Source organism: Rutilus rutilus, assembly GCF_951802725.1.
Source record: "Rutilus rutilus genome assembly, chromosome: 14".
NCBI lineage: Eukaryota > Metazoa > Chordata > Actinopteri > Cypriniformes > Leuciscidae > Rutilus > Rutilus rutilus.
The window spans coordinates 35,472,903-35,492,770 of NC_140219.1; the positions used below are offsets into that span (position 1 = coordinate 35,472,903).

At 39.8% G+C, this 19,868-nt stretch overlaps 2 protein-coding genes across 4 annotated transcripts in view; both read left to right on the forward strand.

Moving 5' to 3' along the window:
• Positions 1-19,868, forward strand: part of LOC311304226 (MICOS complex subunit MIC60-like) — a 47,464-nt gene that overhangs the window by 11,149 nt on the left and 16,447 nt on the right. The window lies entirely within an intron of this gene.
• LOC311304116 (uncharacterized protein) lies at positions 114-13,856 on the forward strand (the record flags this gene model as incomplete). Its single annotated transcript, XM_084430976.1, has 9 exons — positions 114-149; positions 887-920; positions 2,313-2,377; positions 4,521-4,664; positions 6,241-8,206; positions 8,467-8,544; positions 8,688-8,744; positions 9,272-9,331; positions 13,332-13,856. 9 exons carry the CDS (start codon positions 114-116, stop codon positions 13,544-13,546), a joined length of 2,655 nt encoding a protein of 884 aa, XP_084287102.1. The 3' UTR covers positions 13,547-13,856.

Here is a 19,868-nt window from a genome sequence, read left to right on the forward strand (position 1 = left end):
AGAACCTGAGGTTCGAGTCCCCACCGTGACCGTCCCCTCCCCCACTCTCCTGGGTCTCACACCTGCGACACACTCAGAGGCTCGAGAGGCAGGGATGAGACGGACACGGCGAGATGGAGACGAGAGGAGACGAGACATCCGACGAAAAGGTAAGTTTTTGACTTCTTGTACAAGGTTCTCAAAATAATATGGTGCTGTTTTTTTAACTTGCATATTGTTTGCACATATATCGTAACGTAAATGTCACGTCATTTTATTTTCTATAGCGCTTTTCACATTAATCATAATCTCAAAGCCGCTTTGCAGAAAGTATAGATTAATGTACCAAAATGAAAATAATGATAGTCTAATAATTATATATCCATTAGGGCTTTAGATTCCTAAGAGTCTTAAGCTCATGTTTTAAGGCCACAGATAGGATTGTATAGGTGACTGCATGTTCTTCGCCTAATATAAAATGTTGTTGTCTTTATGTAACTTCTGAAAGACATATTTTGCGTCCCTGTTACTTCACCTAGATTAGCTCACTTTTGGTTTCATTAATGTAAGATGGCCAGGAGTTGGATCTTTTGCGGCCTACACGTGCATGAGGAGTCTGAGGCCAGGCCTGAGATTCATGCGTTTTATCACTATAAACATCAATAATGGGTTTACAAAAGCAAGAGGGAAGTTTAATAAATTCAGAACAACTTTTTTCTACTTCTGTAGTGCAGTTTTCAAGACCAGACAATAAATGGCATTTATTTTCAGTATGAAATTGTATTGGCTTATGTTACAATGGCAGTTTCTTTAATATATTGCCAAATTGTACCATTGCAGTTTTAAATACAGTGTAATGTGATGTTTGACCATGATGTCTGACTGTCTATGACACTTGTGCTTGCAGACTAAAGTTACGAATGGCAGCTCTGGATGCACAGGTGAGATAATGAGAAGATAGTAGGCTACAAAACACATTTTACTCATTTGTGGTATGTCAAATTTTAGTGCGTCACTTATTGCTTAAAATAGCCTAATTCTTAAAGCTTATATATGTAGCTTAATGAGCCAGAGTAACTGAGGTTTTTAAAAGCACAACCTTGGAGAAAAAGAAATATCCAACATAGCCCCCCATGCGCCCTCCTTTCAGTCTCTTGCAACACCATGCCAAGTTCATGGATGTGCATGAAATTCAATCTTTTAATCTGCTATCTTTTGTTTACAGGTAAACAATGTTTTAATTAATAACCGGTCAGTTTAAATAGAAGTTTAGAGGCCACTACATTATCACAAAGTAATTAAGGGATGATTGTAGCAATTAATATAATCTTAAGGTTGATTTTTGTAAACTTAAATTTTTTGTTATAACTTGATCTGTACATTTTCTTTTACGGTTTAATTAAAAAATAAAACATCATCTGTTAAAAATTAAAGGCAAGTAGGTGATTATATCTGCTTATTTTAGTGAAAAAACATTTCAGTATTTTTACTTTTTTGTTAAACATTTGAAACGCTTTCAAAGGACAGAAGATTTGGTATTGTGGCATTAAACGATATAAATATGTCTAGCCATATGATCATGTTATTGTGAAACCAAAAGTGTACTTTTCTTGAAATACAACATGTTGTCCTGTGTACTGTCAATTTCAGTGGATACTGTAGTTAAGTTTGTTTTGTAGTTAAGTTTGTTGTTAAAAATCTTGTGTATTTATCAATGAACGACTCGTTTTAAAATCTTCCCGTTCTACTGACATTTGTTAAGACATCTTCGTTAACTTTACATTAAAGTCCGCGTGAACCGGAAGTTGCAAACGACTTTTCTCCAGTGTTATGACGTATTTCCCAGTAAAAGGGAATATTGAACAGAGGGCAGGGTTTCACTCTAGCGCTCCTACTCTCCATCTCTGCTCATAACAGACTAATGGTTTGAGGGGAGTGGTTAAGCGTTTCCCAAACCAAGCCGTCAAACCTACATCATCAGTGAAGGAACGCCATTCCAGACCGGAAGTAACTTTTCAGACTTTGATTAAAGATTACGACAGCAAACAATTTTTTTCTGTGTATCAACTTGTATTAACTATGCGCTAACAAAGTAAATAGGTTCAATTTTGATTTCATTTGGACTTTTAAGTAAATCCACTTCAAAAGCTTATTACTCCTGGATAGCGAATGCCATAGAGATCGCGACCGCAAAAACGGAAGTTCAAAGACAATATTCTAAAGATGCTGCGCGCTTGTTTCTCCGGCGCATAAGGTCTATAGTAGGAGGAAGTAAAATGGAAAAATATTTTAAATAACAATTCTTTTTTTTGTCTTTGTAATTTACATTGCAGTGAATGATGTGACAGATGAAGTGACAGATGATGTGACAGATGATGTGACAGAAGAGAAGACAAAGGTAGGCTATATCCACAGATAAACATATATATATAAAACTGATGGTTGAGGTAAGGGACAAAACAGTTTTAGAAGTTAGTTTTTACTTTGTATTATTTCATAGGCTACTACATTATTATAAATTGATATATTTGTAGACAAAGGTCTTAGCTAATGAACCATATAAGGGAACAGGTTTTTCTGAAAATGAAATAACTTCGTTAGACGCATTAAAAAGCATGCTATTTTAATTTGATTCATCCAACAGCAGTGTAAAGTCTGTAATAATGTAATTATTGCGTTCAGTAAAGGAGCTGACTGACTAACTGATTGACAAGACAACAAATTAAGACAACTAACTAATTTTTATACAGCAATCCTTCCAGTTCCAAAATAAGACACACTGTACCGCAACAATTACGTACATTTTATTTGTGCCTGACCTGCATTAATTAAGCAGTGCGAAATGCCATTGTACATGTTCACTCTGTCTTTGAAGTCCATCACATCAGGGTTTGCTATTCTGCCGTGCAAAGGCAAAAGACCGTAACTTCGTTTTTGGTCGAAAATGAGTTATTTATATTTTTGGCACATTCAAGACCTTCTTTATCATGTGGATGAGTATCTTGAATCAATTCCGTTTTTTTTTTTTTTTTGAGAAAATAATGATTTGTCTTAACAGTAACTTCCAAAAGCCCATGAGAAACCAAGGCAGAACACCGTAACATCAGTTTCCGCTCTTTGGCTTTGTTTTGGAACGCTCAAATTGAGATACGGTGCTCAGCCTTTGTTTAGCCACGCGTCAATATGAAGAACTGTGCCGGTGTTCAATCAAATAATGCTACCTACTAGATTGTACGGTTATCTGCCTTTGTTTTAATGTCCATTAAAATTAAAATTACGGTGTAGCCTGTGTACTTTGTAAAGCTGCCATCAGTCGCTCTAACTTCTGATGTCCTCAGAGCGGTCAGAACATTTAGTATGGTCTGCTCCATCGACAAACGTGCGATATCGATCGCGAAGGATTATGCAGAGTTGACAGAAAAACGTTACACATTGCCGTATAAGATGAATACAACCAAGAATTAAAGCTCGGCAAACTAGCTGGCAGAGTGCCAAAACTTCGCCTTCAGCACCGCCCTAAACGCGGTCGAGTCAACGCTGGACTAATAGGAGGTATTTTGTCATGTCAAATGTATTAATAATGTCATCAGAAAGAATGCAACCAAAGCACAGGATAGCAATAAGTAGATGGCTAAAAATAATTGTAAATCATACAAAATAAATGCCATGATCACAAGATTGTATACAGGTGTTACTATAATGATTTTGTTAATGGTGATCAGCAACTAAATATTGATAATGTGGAAGTTACTGCCTTTTGCCTTGGCATGACTTATCACTTTTTGCTGACAATACAAAGGCAGAGTACAGTAACTTTAAAATAGTGGTCAAAAGTCAAGTTTGAGCTCAAGATTTTTTTATGTATATAATTTCCATTACTAAAACATCTATTTGCCAGATTTCCAGTGTCCTACCTATAATTAATTTGGCGGGACAACTAAAAATCTTTAAAGTCATTTTTCTCAGTTCCACACTCTAGCGACTTGCCTTTGTAGGGTAGTATTGCGGTGATACAAATGAATTATTTATAATAAAAATATTCCATTAAAAATAAGAATCATAAATTTTGAATTCATAGTGACAGTAGATGTAAAGATGTAAGGCATGTTAATCAGGCCAAATATATATGTAAATAAAATTAATACAATAATTCCCTATATTGCAAAACAAAAATGATTACACTTTATTTTAAAGTGATGTAGTTACATTATACTGAGTAGTATTAATCAACTACTTGTACTAACTATATAGTTGGCAACCAACTGAACCCTACCGGACAAACACAACTGTGTTACAGGACACTGACTGTATCCATAACTAAGACATTTCTAATTTGAGAAATTCTATTTGAATTCTATTTTATCCTTTTATTTTGCTGCTCTTAATGAGTTGTTCAGTGGAATATAGGGGATCCCCTGGTGCTCACCTGGTTGAGTGTTTGCTGTCAACAATAAATCCTTATTTGAAGGTTCAGTTCTGGAGGTAGCATAAATGGCAAAAGAAAAGCTTCCAAAAACCTTTTTTGTTTGTTTGTTTTGTAGGTTCAAAGCTGTCACTTGGGTCACCTCCAGAAACTTAGAGCACATCACAATGCTTGTGAAGAACGCTACATGAAGGCGCACACAAAAACTGTAAATGATGAACGGGAGAAGACCATGTTTTTATATCAGAGCATGAAAACAAAGGTTAGTTGTATTAAATGCTTTCGTGTATATACCTTCGGTTGCTAGGTCATTCTTGTGTTCGTAAAACAAGTGAACTTTGGGGCATTTTTCAACATCATAATATTGAGCTTGCCGTTTTCAGTCAGCAGGCCCTTCTAGTCAGCAGTTGACCCACACATTGGTTATTTTTTGGCATGCAGTAGAGGGCCTGGGTTAGATTTTGAGCCCAGGTCATAGTGCTCAGTCTGCACCCTAGACAGTGAGCCACAGATTCCCCAAAATAAAGCCATGGATCCGCCCATTGCAAGGCCTCTTTAGAAGCCTCATGAATGTTCTTGATAGCTGCTCTTCCCTTTTAAACCGAGAAGTTTTAGAGTTTGCTGAACTAATTTCCCAGCAAAGCTCTGACATTCAACTTCAACTGGCTCGCACTGAGATCTCCCGTCATTGCTCCAACACATTGAGACGAGCTCTTCATATTTTGCCGTTTTGAACTCGCTGGCTTCCTCAATCTTGTCTTTAGTGGACAGTTAGTTCTATCAAAACCACTTGGTTTCGCTACCTATGTCAACACCATGCTTGGGCGGAGCCGTGTGATATGCGATGTTCTCTGGGAACTGAAGCTGCCTTCCTAGGTCAACCTGGCGCTGCCAGTCCTGTGCTGTGGTGAACAGTCCTCCCTGAGGAGATACTTCTGATAGGTTTAGCTAGATCACTTTTGACCCGTTCTTCAATGACACTAAAACATTCTGTGCCTATGTTCATTATGAGTGTGCACATAGTCTGAAGTTTCCCATTGCCCCTTGATGTCTTCTCTAGGATATCCTCTACATCCTCATCCAACTAAAGGCTCTCCTTTTACTTAGTGGCAAGTCACTTAACCTGACACTGTTCAGACTTCCTGCTTTGTATAGGGACTCATGTTGCATGGAGGTTATGGGGGGAGTCCTCCTCCGTCTGACCAGGTTCTGTAGTCGGCACCATGAAACTTGAACTGCTTGCTACTGCATTGCTCCACTTGTCCCTTCCTCAAGCATGCCACCGGTGTTTGGTGAATCATCAGACCTCTCAGGTTCTTGCCTGCCTACAGACTGTGCGCATGGTCATTACCAATACATTCGTCCAATAGGGATGCTCATCCAACCCGCCCACCTCCCCCCATTCTTAGATGACTGTCAGAAGAAACAGTTATTCACTCATCAGATGATCACACTCGTGCTATGAGTCTCTGCGAAAAAAGCGCCAATAATATCTGAATGCAGAGCAAATGAGAAACCTGTGTTGCTATCTTTTTTCTTTTGTTCATATTATAATCTTGTGCTTCTTTAAGCGCACATCTTCATGTCTGATTGGATTTCTTGACATATATCTCTATCAGCAATGACTCGACTCAATGGTTATGATTTTTTGCTATATTCATGCATCACTAATGCCACTACTACTAGTATTGCCACTACAGTCTGGAAATTAAGTTGCATTGTTATTTATAAAATCTGCACACTGATTGTTTCACTTTGGACAGGCATTCATAATTGCAGTATGTTGTTTGTCTTGGCATTCCTGATCAAGACTTCTAACTCATATGTTTTATTCACAGCCTGACAGGAAAATGCTTGGATATGAAACAGAAGAATCAAATTCAGAGTTCAGTGAGTATATACCGGACACAGAGGATCAATCAGAGAGTGACAGGTCAGCAAAGGACGAGAGTTTAGCAAAAAATGTCAAACAGCAAAAGAGAAGAAAGGTTCAGTCAAAAACATCAAGAACTAAACCATGTAAAAGAAAGCGTGTGACACGTTCTAGTTCCTCGGCTACCAGTGGAACCAAAGAATCCTCTTCATCTGTTGAAAATGACACCGGACAATCCTCTTCATGTGACGAACGTGACAGCGGCGACTCCTCTTCATCGGATGAGCATATCAGCGGCCAATCCTCTTCACCTGATACTTCTAATGTGAAGGTCATGATGCTAAAGAAGAAAACAGATGGCGGCAGACTATACAACAAAAAGTACTTCTGCTTGTTCTGCTCTAAACCATTCAGTAAAATGGCTCGCCATTTGGAATCAAAGCACAAAGATAAGCCAGAGGTGGCAAGAGCAGTTGCATTTCCGAAAGGGTCTAAAGAGCGAAGATTACAGCTGAGTTTATTGAGAAATAAAGGGAACCGTTGTCATAATACTCGGGTGCTTAAACAAGGAGAAGGACTGGTGATACCCCGACAGCAATCCATTGCACCAGTAACAGCAAGTGATTACGTGAAAACTCGAGTTCAGGCCCTTTGCTCGTATACTGAACCAGTTCCAGAGAGTGTGAATGCACGATTTTGGAAAATGGTGCTTGAAATGCATGAGGACAAGATAACACATGTTGTCCGTAAAGAGAAAATCATTTTAAAATTAGGGCAACATCTCTTTAATAAGCATGGCCATGATGTCACAAAACATGAATATATCAGGCAAAAGATGCGCGAGACAGGGCGACTAGTTCTCCAAGGAAAACACACTGGCAAGTTGAAGGAGGTGTCAGACTTCTTTGTACCCGCTAATTTTCCTCATGTGATCGAAGCAGTTCAAAGTGTGTCTGGTTTGAATGATTTAACTAACACATTCAAAGCACCATCTTTAGCACTAAAGTTAGGGCACAACCTCAAGAAATTGGCCAACATTATTGAATGTGAGGCAATGATGTCAGGCGATAAGAATGCTCTTAACAATGTGCAGGCCTTCAAACAAATCTGTGACACTAAATGGAGGGAGTGTGTGCCATCCCAGGCTCTCCGAAATTTGAGTGAGGCAAAATGGAACTCTCCGCAACTCCTTCCCTTTGCTGAAGATGTGAAAAAAATGCACCAGTATCTTGACAGACAGAGTAAGGAGTACCAAACAAAACTTGAGGGAGAACCCAGTAACAAGAACTGGGCAGAACTTGCAAAAATGACACTTTGTCAGGTAATACTTTTTAATCGTAGAAGAGAAGGAGAAGTATCCAAGATGTCCCTTATTGCTTTCACATTGAGGGATACCTCGTTGACTCATCCAGATGTAGAGCTTGCTTTGTCAGACCTTGAGAAGAAACTTTGTAAGCACTTCCAAAGAATTGAGATAAGAGGCAAACGAGGACGAAAGGTCCCCATTCTTCTCACACCGGATATGCTGACATCGATGGAGCTACTTGTCAAGACTCGCCGTAACTGTGAAGTGCCCGATGAGAATGTATTCATGTTTGGAAGACCACAAGCACTCAGTCACTTCAGAGGATCAGATGTTATTCGTAAGATTGCTCAAAGCTGTGGAGCAAAACACCCAGAGGCATTATCCTCCACGAAACTGAGAAAGCACATGGCCACCATGTCCAAGGTGCTCAACTTAAAGGACAATGAAATGGATGACCTCGCTGACTTCCTCGGACATGACATCCGAGTCCATCGGCAGTATTATAGGTTACCCGAAGGCACATTACAGCTTGCCAAAATAAGCAAGGTTCTTATGGCCATGGAACGAGGACAGATATCTGAGTTCAAAGGAAGGAATCTTGATGAGATCCAGATTGATCCACAAGGTAAAACAGGCCTGAGTTAATAACTAAGTAAATTCATTTACACATATTCTTCCATAGATTTTTTATTTTGTCAAATGCCAATTAAATTTTCAATTGATTGATTTAAATAAATAAACTAGCAGATTGAAAATGATCAAATGCCATGTTATGATCAGCTGGAACTCCATTGTTGGTTATAGACATTGGTTGAATGTAGCTGTTTAAAAACTATTTTGTTCGTTACTTATTAATTTTACTTGTGTGTTTACTGTGTTTTATAGAGAAAGTACTGATGGACAGTGATGGATCAGACTCTGAAAATGAGACTGGAAATGGTGCTTCACCTTCAGATTCAGCAGGTATGTAGTCAGCTACTGAAAGGAAATGATGGGAAAGCTAGAAAAGGCTTGAATATTAGTGGAAGAAAAATGTGAGTTTTTACTGATATTTAGGAGTGCTTGTTGAATATTCTTTTACTAAAAGAGAGCTATTATGTGTCCAGACAAATCAATGGAGTCCACTAATGAAGTTGAACAACACAATCAACAACCATCCAAAGGTAATACGATTTAAATTTAACAGGAGGATTATGAATACTTCTGATATTGTTTACTTTTAAAGAACCAGTACTTTATGATTTGCATGTTTTCACTTGCTTTTATTTTTTTTATATCCTAGATAATATATATTCTTAAGATAATTTTATATAATTTTCTCTTATACATTTTTCTGAAAATAGTATAATTTATTCTGTGTGTACCAACAGAAAAAAAGAGTACTTAATTGCACAGAGTGCCCCTTGCTAATGTTGGCATTATTGGTTAATATGAGAAGAGAAAGTGAAAAGACATTTTTGTTGTTTCAGCTTTTGATCTTTTGTTCAAAAGTATAAAAACAATCCCCTGTTCTAACAGTTAAAAAACAAAACACAGTTTCATAAAAACAAAACAAAATAAACCCCAATATATTTGGTAAATTAGATGTGTGGCACAATTACTGGTACCCATTTAGTCAGCATTCTGTGCCATTACTGTATATTATCTATATTTAAAGTCTCCTCAGTTGTGCTCATATGTTTTATAACAGGCAAGGATAAAGAACCGCAGCCAATTGGCAAGGACTTGGACAAACCACACACAACAAAGGGTAAGCTGTTTTTCAAATGTCTTATGAAATGTGTCACACTTTCCATTTTTTGTGAAAGTTCAGTCAGAATTAAGTCATTTCAATTGGAATCTACACAGAGACCCATTTATATTGACAACAGAGTTCCCTTAAAGGGTTAGTTCACCCAAAAATGAGAATTCTGTCATTAATTACTCGCCCTAATGTCGTTCCAAACCCGTAAGACATTTGTTCATCTTCGAAACACAAATGAAGTTATTTTTGACGAAATCTAAGAGGATTCTGATCCATCCATATGCATCAACGTCATTGCAACTTTCAAGGCCCAGAAAGTTAGTAAAGACATCATTAAAATAGTCCATGTGACTACAGTTGTTCAACCTTAATGTTATTAAGCGAATACTTTTTGTGCGCACAAACCAAACAAAAATAACGACTTAATTCAACGATTTTTTCTCTTCCACGTCATTCTCCTACTCTGTTGACATAGTGTAAACAGTGCAGCGCTTCCGGGTTCTACGTCAGAACACCGGCTCACCATTGGCCGACGCTGGTCATGTGAGCACTACGACACATGCGTGTGATGCTGACACAGGAGCGTTCTGATGTAGGATCAGGAAGCGCTGCACTGTTTACACTACGTGAATAGCGTAGGAAAAGGATGTGGAAGAGAAGAAGGTTGTGCACAAAAGGTTTTCTCATCGCTTCATAACTTTAAGGTTGAACCACTGTATTCACATGGACTATTTAACTATGTCTTTACTTCCTTTTTGGGCCTTGAAAGTTGTAATGATGTTGCTGCCTATGGAAGAACAGAATCCTCTCGTATTTCGTCAAATATATCTTCATTTGTGTTTCGCAGATAAACTAAGGTCTAACAGGTTTGGAACAACATTAGGGAGAGTAATTAATGACAGAAGTTTCATTTTTGGGTGAACTAACCCTTTAAATTTCATGTGGAGGTCAAATTTGGTGAAAAGTGGAAAGTGTCTATATCTCAGTGATCTGTGCTGGAGTTTTGTAACAGCAGCATGGCAGATCCAAAGTGGAGGAAGTGCTTATTTTACTGGCTACTTCTCTCCATACAGCGTCTTTTTACGGACCATTTCTTAATCTGCAAGTGTTGTATTGGACAGAACAGTCTGAGAATTCAGGCTCGAGACTAGACGGAATGAAAATATATTTCCAATATTTATGATCAATATATTATGATCAGTATATGGTGTAAATATACTTAAAATGTATTCACCATATATTTACACTGTAAAATTGAGTGTACTTCGAAAACGTGGAAAACATTTATGAATTTCCTTAAATTTCAAGGGCGTTTTAATCAAATTTGAAAGTTTCTAATAGAAAAACATACAAAAGAGTGTCGGGACAATGACTTTGTGCATTTATTTGTATTTATTTCACTGAAACTTCACTGAATAAATACAAAAAAACATCAACTTAACATAGAAGTTAATAGAAATCACTTCAATAGATTTCTGCATATTGAAAGCAACATGCAGCATATTCTCAATGTTTCTTGTTCTTCTGCTGATGTTATAATGTTATAAAGTAGAGAGCCCAACTAAAGCAAACACTGATCACAATCTGGTGACTAATATTATATTATTTTCAATAAATCATCAACATCTAAATCTAAATCTAAATGTTAATTTCTCAATAAGAACTTGTGTAGACGTCTGACAGAAATCAAGTCAGTCTGGTTAGTAATAAGTGAAGCTGGCAATGCTGTTTGTGGAGCCGTTTAACCCTCCTCTGCTGAGATCTTCAGAGATCTGTTAGGCCCCATTTACACTGCATGGTTCAAGTGACCCGATTTTCTCAGATCGGATTCAGGCCTCATTCATATGTGGTAATAAATCGGATATGAATCGGATACGTGCATTTGCGTCTGCCATGTAAGCAGACAAATCGGATATTCCCCAGTAAATGCGAGTCATACGCCATTAAAAAAGGGACGTCAACTCAGGTGGACACCAACTGCGATCACATGACTTATTAATGGTGCGATGGAGGACGAAGGCTCAACACAGTGGAGTATTTTTTTTTCTCCGCCTTACGAGAGCAATGTTTTGCTGAATTTTGAAAATAGTGCGGAAAGCAAAAATTCACCCGAATCCGCAGCCAAAAACAAATCATCCACCCGCCACTCACCCGCACCAATATTTTTGTCTGATTTAAGTATCCGTACCCGATGGTCAAATTATGTATTCGTATGTGTTGTTACGGGTGGTTATAAATGGATGATCATCATCTTCAACAGCGGACTCGAGGCGACGGTTGATGCGCGCATCTTTAATGGTAACATAATACACTGATGAATGAGCGCTGCTTTTAAATGAACATTTCTTTAAAACAAAATTTATTTGACAGAATTTTATTTTCTTAATGGCATAAACAGGCTTTACTCCCTTGAAACTTAAACTGGAATGGAACATAGGCTACTCATATTTTAGAGAATGTAGGCTAGTTAATATTTTCGTTAATAATGATTTATCATATCCACCCGCTACCCACCCGAAATTAATCAGAATGTTATTTTTATCAGCCTACTTGACCCGCCCGATCCGCGGATTATCCACAGAGCCCCCGCGGATATGACCGCGATCCGCGCATCACTATAATAATTTTGTCTGCTTCTGCATCCATTGCATATTGAACTGTTTTACTTCATTTTCTGGGTCAGAACGTCTACGTTTGGTTGTTTTGGCAGTGTATAGTGTAAATGCAAATATCGGATACGGGTCACTTTTAAAAGATGATGTAAGCGGGTCGTCAAAAAAATCGGATATAGTCAGCAAATCGGAATTGGGCATCAAGACCTGCAGTGTAAATGCGGCCTTAGTGTTTAATGTTCTGTTGGGGTTTAAAGGGTTTGTGCTGTCTGAGTTTCGTGGGTCACCATTGAGCTGAAGAACAGAGCCTGTGCTTCAGTCCAGCAGAAGAACAAGAAACATTGAGAATATGCTGCATGTTGCTTTATCTAAAAACTATGTAACTCTATTGGAGTTATTCTTTTTTAAATGCATTTATTCAGTGAAGTTTCAGACATGCACAAATTATTTACAGTTTAATAAATAGAAATAAATACGAAGTCTATCATTGTCCCAACACTCTTAAGTCTTTGTACTAGCAACTTACAACTTTGATTAAAACACCCTTAAGAAATGTAAGGAAATCGTGTTCCTCATGCTTTTGAAGTACACTCAATTAATGACATTTTACAGTGTAAATGTATTATTATATATATTAAATATATTATTATTAATATATTCTTTTATAAATGAAAAGTGGCAATTCCTTGTGTATTATTCAATATATTGTAAAATATAACAAATATTTTCAGTATATTTACACCATATAATATATTGATCATAAATATATGAAACTATATTTTCATTTCCAAGCAAAATCCTTATAACTGTGTTTAAGATCTGTTGTGGGCCAATATAATTTAAGCATGGGTAAACCCCTCCCGTTATGTGCAGCTTTAATTAGGTCCTATATCGTAAATGTTTAGTTTCTAAAGGCTTAAACATGAAAAGAAAAGAAAAGAAAAGAAAAGAAAAGAAAAGAAAAGAAAAGAAAAGAAAAAGGTCATCCTGTACAAATGCACTTAAATTTCCCAAGCAGTAATTATGGTTATGACCAATAAAACCTAAATATTTTGTCATGTTTGGTTTGGTCCATTTTCGGCCCAGGTCCATTACACATTTTAGATAGTGACTAAATTACCAGCAATATTTTTGTCAAAATATTCCTTTTTAATATAGTATCACTGTTTATATTGTTGCTAGGTATCATGCTTGCAAACATGTGCCATAATTTACAGATTTTCAACCATGCTAACTAGATTTTAGCAAAAACGTATGTATAAAACTGTAAACCAATGAGAGAAAAACTGAAGATCATGTATTTATTTGATATGTTATTCACGTTCATGTCGTGTGGGATAACAATTACTTTTATCCCAATCACAATTACTAATATTTATTTTTATTTTATTCAGTATCTTCACAAAACCCACGGAGAAAGTGGTCTAAAGAAGAGATCCAGGCTGTGGAAAAAACTCTGATGGACTACATCCACTCTGGAAAGGTTCCTGGTAAAGCCCAGTGCATGGAGTGCATTGAAAGGTCACCAGCAGCACTTCGGGGGAGAAGTTGGGAGGGGGTGAAATTTTATGTTAAGAATCGTATTGATGCCTTAAAGCGAAAAATGTAGAAGAAAATGTCGTTTAGCTAGATGTTTCTCTTCTTCCTGTTTGTTGAAGGCAACAAGATGTTCAAAATGTGTTTCAAAACACAAGTTAAATAAATGTTCAAGAGCATTAAGAAATCGTAGATTCTTGTTTTTGTTGTAATTACCCAAATTTTCAAACTCTTCTTGGAGAAATGTTGTCCAAAACTGTGGCACATTTGCATAAAAAAAAAAAAAACTTGGATAGATAGATGGATAGACAGACAGATATAAAGACATACAGATGACAGATTGATAGATAATACAGACAGATAGTTTTGTGTTGAGTTTAAGGATTTAAAAAAAAAAGACAGCTTAAAGTCCTTACACACGGAGTCCAAAATTCTCACTCATTAAAAAATACGACCTCACTTTGTGTCAGGTTTCGTACAAACGAAGCAGGCAAGATGGTAAGTTTGATATTTTAATAGCAGAATGGATCGGACACAGCGTGAATGGTGAGTAAAACAGGAAGTAGAGAATCAGATGAAGCTTAACTGAATGGTAACCAAGTCTCTCTCTCTTTCTTATCCAGATGAAGATGATGAAATTTCTGATGACGGAATGAAGACTGGCTGAAGAGGATCGGGCTCAACGGTGAGTATGCAGGTAGGTAAAGTCTTGTAGGAAAGGAGTCTTTGTGTCTTGTATTAACATGTATAGACAAGACCAGACAAGGAGTGAAGGCAGAGTGCTGAATATATGGATCTGGATCTGGATCTGTCTGCTGCCTTCGACACTGTGAATCATCAGATCCTTATGTCCAGCCTCTCATCACTGGGCATCACAGGAACTTCCCTCCACTGGTTTGAGTCCTATCTCACAGGTAGGTCCTTCAAGGTCGCATGGAGAGGCGAGGTATCCAGAGCACATCAACTAACCACAGGGGTTCCTCAGGGTTCAGTTCTTGGTCCCCTCCTCTTCTCCATCTACACTACATCACTGGGACACATCATACAGGCACACGGTTTTTCCTACCACTGCTATGCTGATGACACACAGCTCTTCCTCTCGTTTCAACCAGATGATCCCACAGTAGCTGCACGGGTCTCAAGCTGTCTGGCGGACATCTCCACATGGATGAAGGAACATCACCTGCAGCTCAACCTGGCAAAGACTGAGCTTCTCGTCCTCCCTGCCAATCCGTCTCTACAGCACGACTTCACCATCCAGCTTGATTCATCATCAATCACCCCATCAAGGTCGGTCAGAAATCTGGGAGTAACGTTTGATGACCAGCTGACCTTCACAGATCACATTTCAAAGACAGCTCGATCATGCAGGTTTGCGCTGCACAACATCAGGAAGATCAGGCCTTTCCTAACTGAGCATGCAACACAACTTCTTGTCCAGGCCCTGGTCATTTCTAGGCTTGATTACGGCAATGCTCTTCTGGCCGGACTTCCATCATGTGCAACCAAACCTCTACAGATGATCCAGAACGCTGCAGCTCGTCTTGTCTTCAACGAGCCCAAGAGGGCCCACGTCACTCCTCTGTTCATCTCTCTGCACTGGCTACCTCTCGCTGCTCGCATCAAGTTCAAGGCATTGACGCTTGCTTACAGATCTATCACAGGCTCAGCTCCCTCCTACCTTCACTCACTCCTACGAGCCTACATCCCTAATAGGGATGTCCCGATACCACTTTTTGCAGAACGAGTCCGATACTGTAATTTTTGGTACTCGCCGATACCGATACCTGAATTTTCACTGCATTTGTCATTTTTAAATGTATTAGTAGAAAAACCAAAATATTACAAATCATATTAGTTGGCTTAATTTGTTCATCAAATATATATATTTCTTTCAGTTATTTTCATGCTTAATTAAGCCTGCTAAAATGCATATGAGCTTCTGTAAGCCTACTGTCACTGTTCATTCTATTGCTCTATCATATTTTATCTTTCATTTAATAGCACAGCACATATTTAGAGCTGCTTCAGCAGGGCTCAGTGCTGAGGATCGGGTCAGCGGCTCAAATGTTTGTCAAAACCAGTGAAATATCAATTATTTAATCCAATTTTGATACTACAACAAAAACTAGCAGCCTAATTAATGTGAATTTAACACAAGTAAGCAGTCAGTAACACAATAAAAACAAACAATTGAATTACAAATAGGACAAATATATACAATAGAACAAAGAAAGGCAACAAATGAAAAACAGTGTTTTTAGAGTTTTTCAGGTAGATCTAACAGGTACAGAAATTTGAATAAAGTAATCAAATGTGAAAATCGGGCCATCCCTAATCCCTAACCTTCCCTTTCCCTTTAAAACCTCACTTATCGGGCTTATGCTACTCTGAATAATGCCTGAACTTTGTGTTTTGAGCACTTCTTGCGTTGTTTTTGCCTCCTCATGATGACTCGCTTAATTTAGTCCTAATTTGACTAAATGTAAATGTAAATATATAGGGCTTGTTAACGAGGGAGTGCAGGTGATGATGATTGCTGATAGAGTGCATGTGTGCCAAGGAGGATGATGGGAAGTGTAGTGCACACACAGATGAGGAAGACAGACGGTGGATGTGACATTACTCCCCCCTCCCGTAAGACGCGACCCGCACCGAAAGCAGCATAAACGCAGGAGGGGGGTGGGCATCCTGGAGTCCGTGATGGGGAGGTGGACCAGGTGTAGAATGGACGAAATCAAGGATGGTCCAGGCGGCCATGGCGGAGCAGACTGGTCAGGGGGCCATGGCGGAGTAGGAGACCACCCCTCGGGCGGTCCTGGCGGAGACCTCCCTTCTGGCGGCCATGGTGAAGCAGGCTGAGGAGGTGGCCATGGTGAAGAGGACCCTTCGGGTGGCCATGGCGGTGAGGACCCTTCGGGCGGCCATGGTGAAGCAGGCTGAGGAGGTGGCCATGGCGGTGAGGACCCTTCGGGTGGCCATGGCGGTGGAGGCTTATTGCGTGTCAGGGCTGGATGAGACAGGCGGTGAAGGCGGGTCAGGGCTTGACGAGGCCAGCGACGAGGGCAGGTCAGGACTGGACAGGACCAGCGATGAAGTGGGCTTTGAGCTTGGCAGGACCAGCGACGAAGAGGGCTCTGACCTGGGCAGGACCAGCGGCGAAGAAAGCTCTGTGCTGGACAGAACCAGCGATGAAGAAGGCTTTGTGCTGGACGGGACCAGCGGTGAGGGCTCTGTGCTGGACAGAACCAGCGATGAAGAAGGCTTTGTGCTGGACAGAACCAGCGATGAAGAAGGCTTTGTGCTGGACAGAACCAGCGATGAAGAAGGCTTTGTGCTGGACGGGACCAGCGGTGAAGAAGGCTTTGTGCTGGACGGGACCAGCGGTGAAGAAGGCTTTGTGCTGGACAGAACCAGCGATGAAGAAGGCTTTGTGCTGGACGGGACCAGCGATGAAGAGGGCTCTGTGCTGGACAGAACCAGCGATGAAGAAGGCTTTGTGCTGGACAGAACCAGCGATGAAGAAGGCTCTGTGCTGGACAGAACCAGCGATGAAGAAGGCTTTGTGCTGGACAGAACCAGCGATGAAGAAGGCTTTGTGCTGGACAGAACCAGCGATGAAGAAGGCTCTGTGCTGGACAGAACCAGCGATGAAGAAGGCTTTGTGCTGGACGGGACCAGCGGTGAGGGCTCTGTGCTGGACAGAACCAGCGATGAAGAAGGCTCTGTGCTGGACAGAACCAGCGATGAAGAAGGCTCTGTGCTGGACAGAACCAGCGATGAAGAAGGCTCTGTGCTGGACAGAACCAGCGATGAAGAAGGCTTTGTGCTGGACGGGACCAGCGATGAAGAGGGCTCTGTGCTGGACAGAACCAGCGATGAAGAAGGCTTTGTGCTGGACAGAACCAGCGATGAAGAAGGCTCTGTGCTGGACAGAACCAGCGATGAAGAAGGCTTTGTGCTGGACAGAACCAGCGATGAAGAAGGCTTTGTGCTGGACGGGACCAGCGATGAAGAGGGCTCTGTGCTGGACAGAACCAGCGATGAAGAAGGCTTTGTGCTGGACAGAACCAGCGATGAAGAAGGCTCTGTGCTGGACAGAACCAGCGATGAAGAAGGCTTTGTGCTGGACGGGACCAGCGGTGAGGGCTCTGTGCTGAACAGAACCAGCGATGAAGAAGGCTCTGTGCTGGACAGAACCAGCGATAAAGAGGGCTCTGTGTTGGACGGGACCAGCAATGAAGAAGGCTCTGTGCTGGACAGAACCAGCGATGAAGAAGGCTTTGTGCTGGACGGGACCAGCGGTTAAGGCTCTGTGCTGGTCAGAACCAGCGATGAAGAGGGCTCTGTGCTGGACGGGACCAGCGGTGAAGAAAGCTTTGTGCTGGACAGGATCAGCGATGAAGAAAGCTTTGTGCTGGACAGGACCAGCGGTGAAGAGGGCTTTGTGCTGGACAGAACCAGCGATGAAGAAGGCTCTGTGCTGGACAGAACCAGCGATGAAGAAGGCTCTGTGCTGGACGGGACCAGCGGTGAAGAGGGCTCTACGCTGGACGGGACCAGCGGTGAAGAAAGCTTTGTGCTGGACAGGACCAGGTGGCTGTAGAGCAGGAATTCCTTCATGTATGCTTCTATAGACCTGCCAACTTGAAAAACGGAACTAGGGCTATAGCTATCGATTATTTTAGTAATCGAGTATTCTACAGATTTTTCCATTGATTAATCGAGTAATCGGATAAAAAAATTGCGGTAATAAAAATAGATCCAAGTGAACAGCAGCCTTTAAAATTACTTAAATACAAATAAGTAACACTTTACATTATGGTTCATTAGTTAACTACCTTAATTAACACAAGAATGAACAATACTTCTACAGTATTTATTAATCTTAGTTCATGTTAATTTCAACATTTACTAATACATTATTAAAATTAAAGGTTGTATTTGTTAACATTAATGTAAGTGAACAAACATGAACAAACAATGAACAGCTGTATTTGTATGAACAAATGTTAGTTACAAATGTAGCTATTGTTCATTGTTAGTTCATGTTGGTTAATACATAATGTTAACTAATGAACCTTATTGTAAAGTGTTACCCAAATATTTAATAACAAGCAATAATTATTGGTTCAAATAAAGTATCAAAGTAATCATATGGATTTTATTGAACAACGCTGTTAAAATACACCAGGTAAAATATATAACTAATAAACAACATTTAGTTCAAATGTCAACTTAATCTTTCACATTTGGTCACTTCTGTACGATAGAAATGCAACAGCTGCTGTAATTTCTTTACAGGTGCAGGTGCACGCCAAAACATGCAAGCTCAGTGCAAGAGTTAAACTTATTTTGAAATTGCGATGAACAACAATATTTCTGAATATATTCAGAAACATACTTATGTATTCTCCTGTGTTGGCGTAGATTTATAAATGAGCTGCGTTACGAATCTTGTGAAACAGCGCACACTGCGTGCAGATAACGTTATAAGCTACACAAACTCACAGCACGGAGAGATGGAGTTTGAGAAACCCGAGACGCTCCACGCAAATGATGACAGTGCAACTATGAAACACGCGTTTTGAGTTCCCAAATGCACATTATTGGAAACCTAAACAAACAGCACATGCAGAGACTGATATGTGTGGAGCAGCGTTAACTGTGAACGGAGCTGAGGTACTTTTAACACAATCTGCACGCATGTAAATAATTAAAGCGTCGTGCTTCTCTGTGGGAGAAAAAAACAGTGCATATATTTATTTAACTGAATCACAGCCTTTGTGATTTCACGATATTATGATTGTAAAACAGTTAAATATCACGTAGACTTAGAAAACGGTGTATTAATGCGGTTCATGGATTCTCGCCTGTGGAATTCGCCACTTCCGGTATTTTGCCGGTTACTCGACACGGGTAAATTGCAATCGAGGATTTTTTTAAATCGAGTACTCGACTTTAATCGAGGAATCGTTACAGCCCTAAATGGAACACAGGGTTTCCGTCGAGCTCTGCATTTTGGGTCTGGTCTTCTGTCAGGTTTCGTACAAACGAAGCAGGCAAGATGGTAAGTTTGATATTTTAATAGCAGAATGGATCGGACACAGCGTGAATGGTGAGTAAAACAGGAAGTAGAGAATCAGATGAAGCTTAACTGAATGGTAACCAAGTCTCTCTCTCTTTCTTATCCAGATGAAGATGATGAAATTTCTAATGACGGAATGAAGACTGGCTGAAGAGGATCGGGCTCAACGGTGAGTATGCAGGTAGGTAAAGTCTTGTAGGAAAGGAGTCTTTGTGTCTTGCATTAACATGTATAGACAAGACCAGACAAGGAGTGAAGGGAGAGTGCTGAATATATAGGGCTTGTTAACGAGGGAGTGCAGGTGATG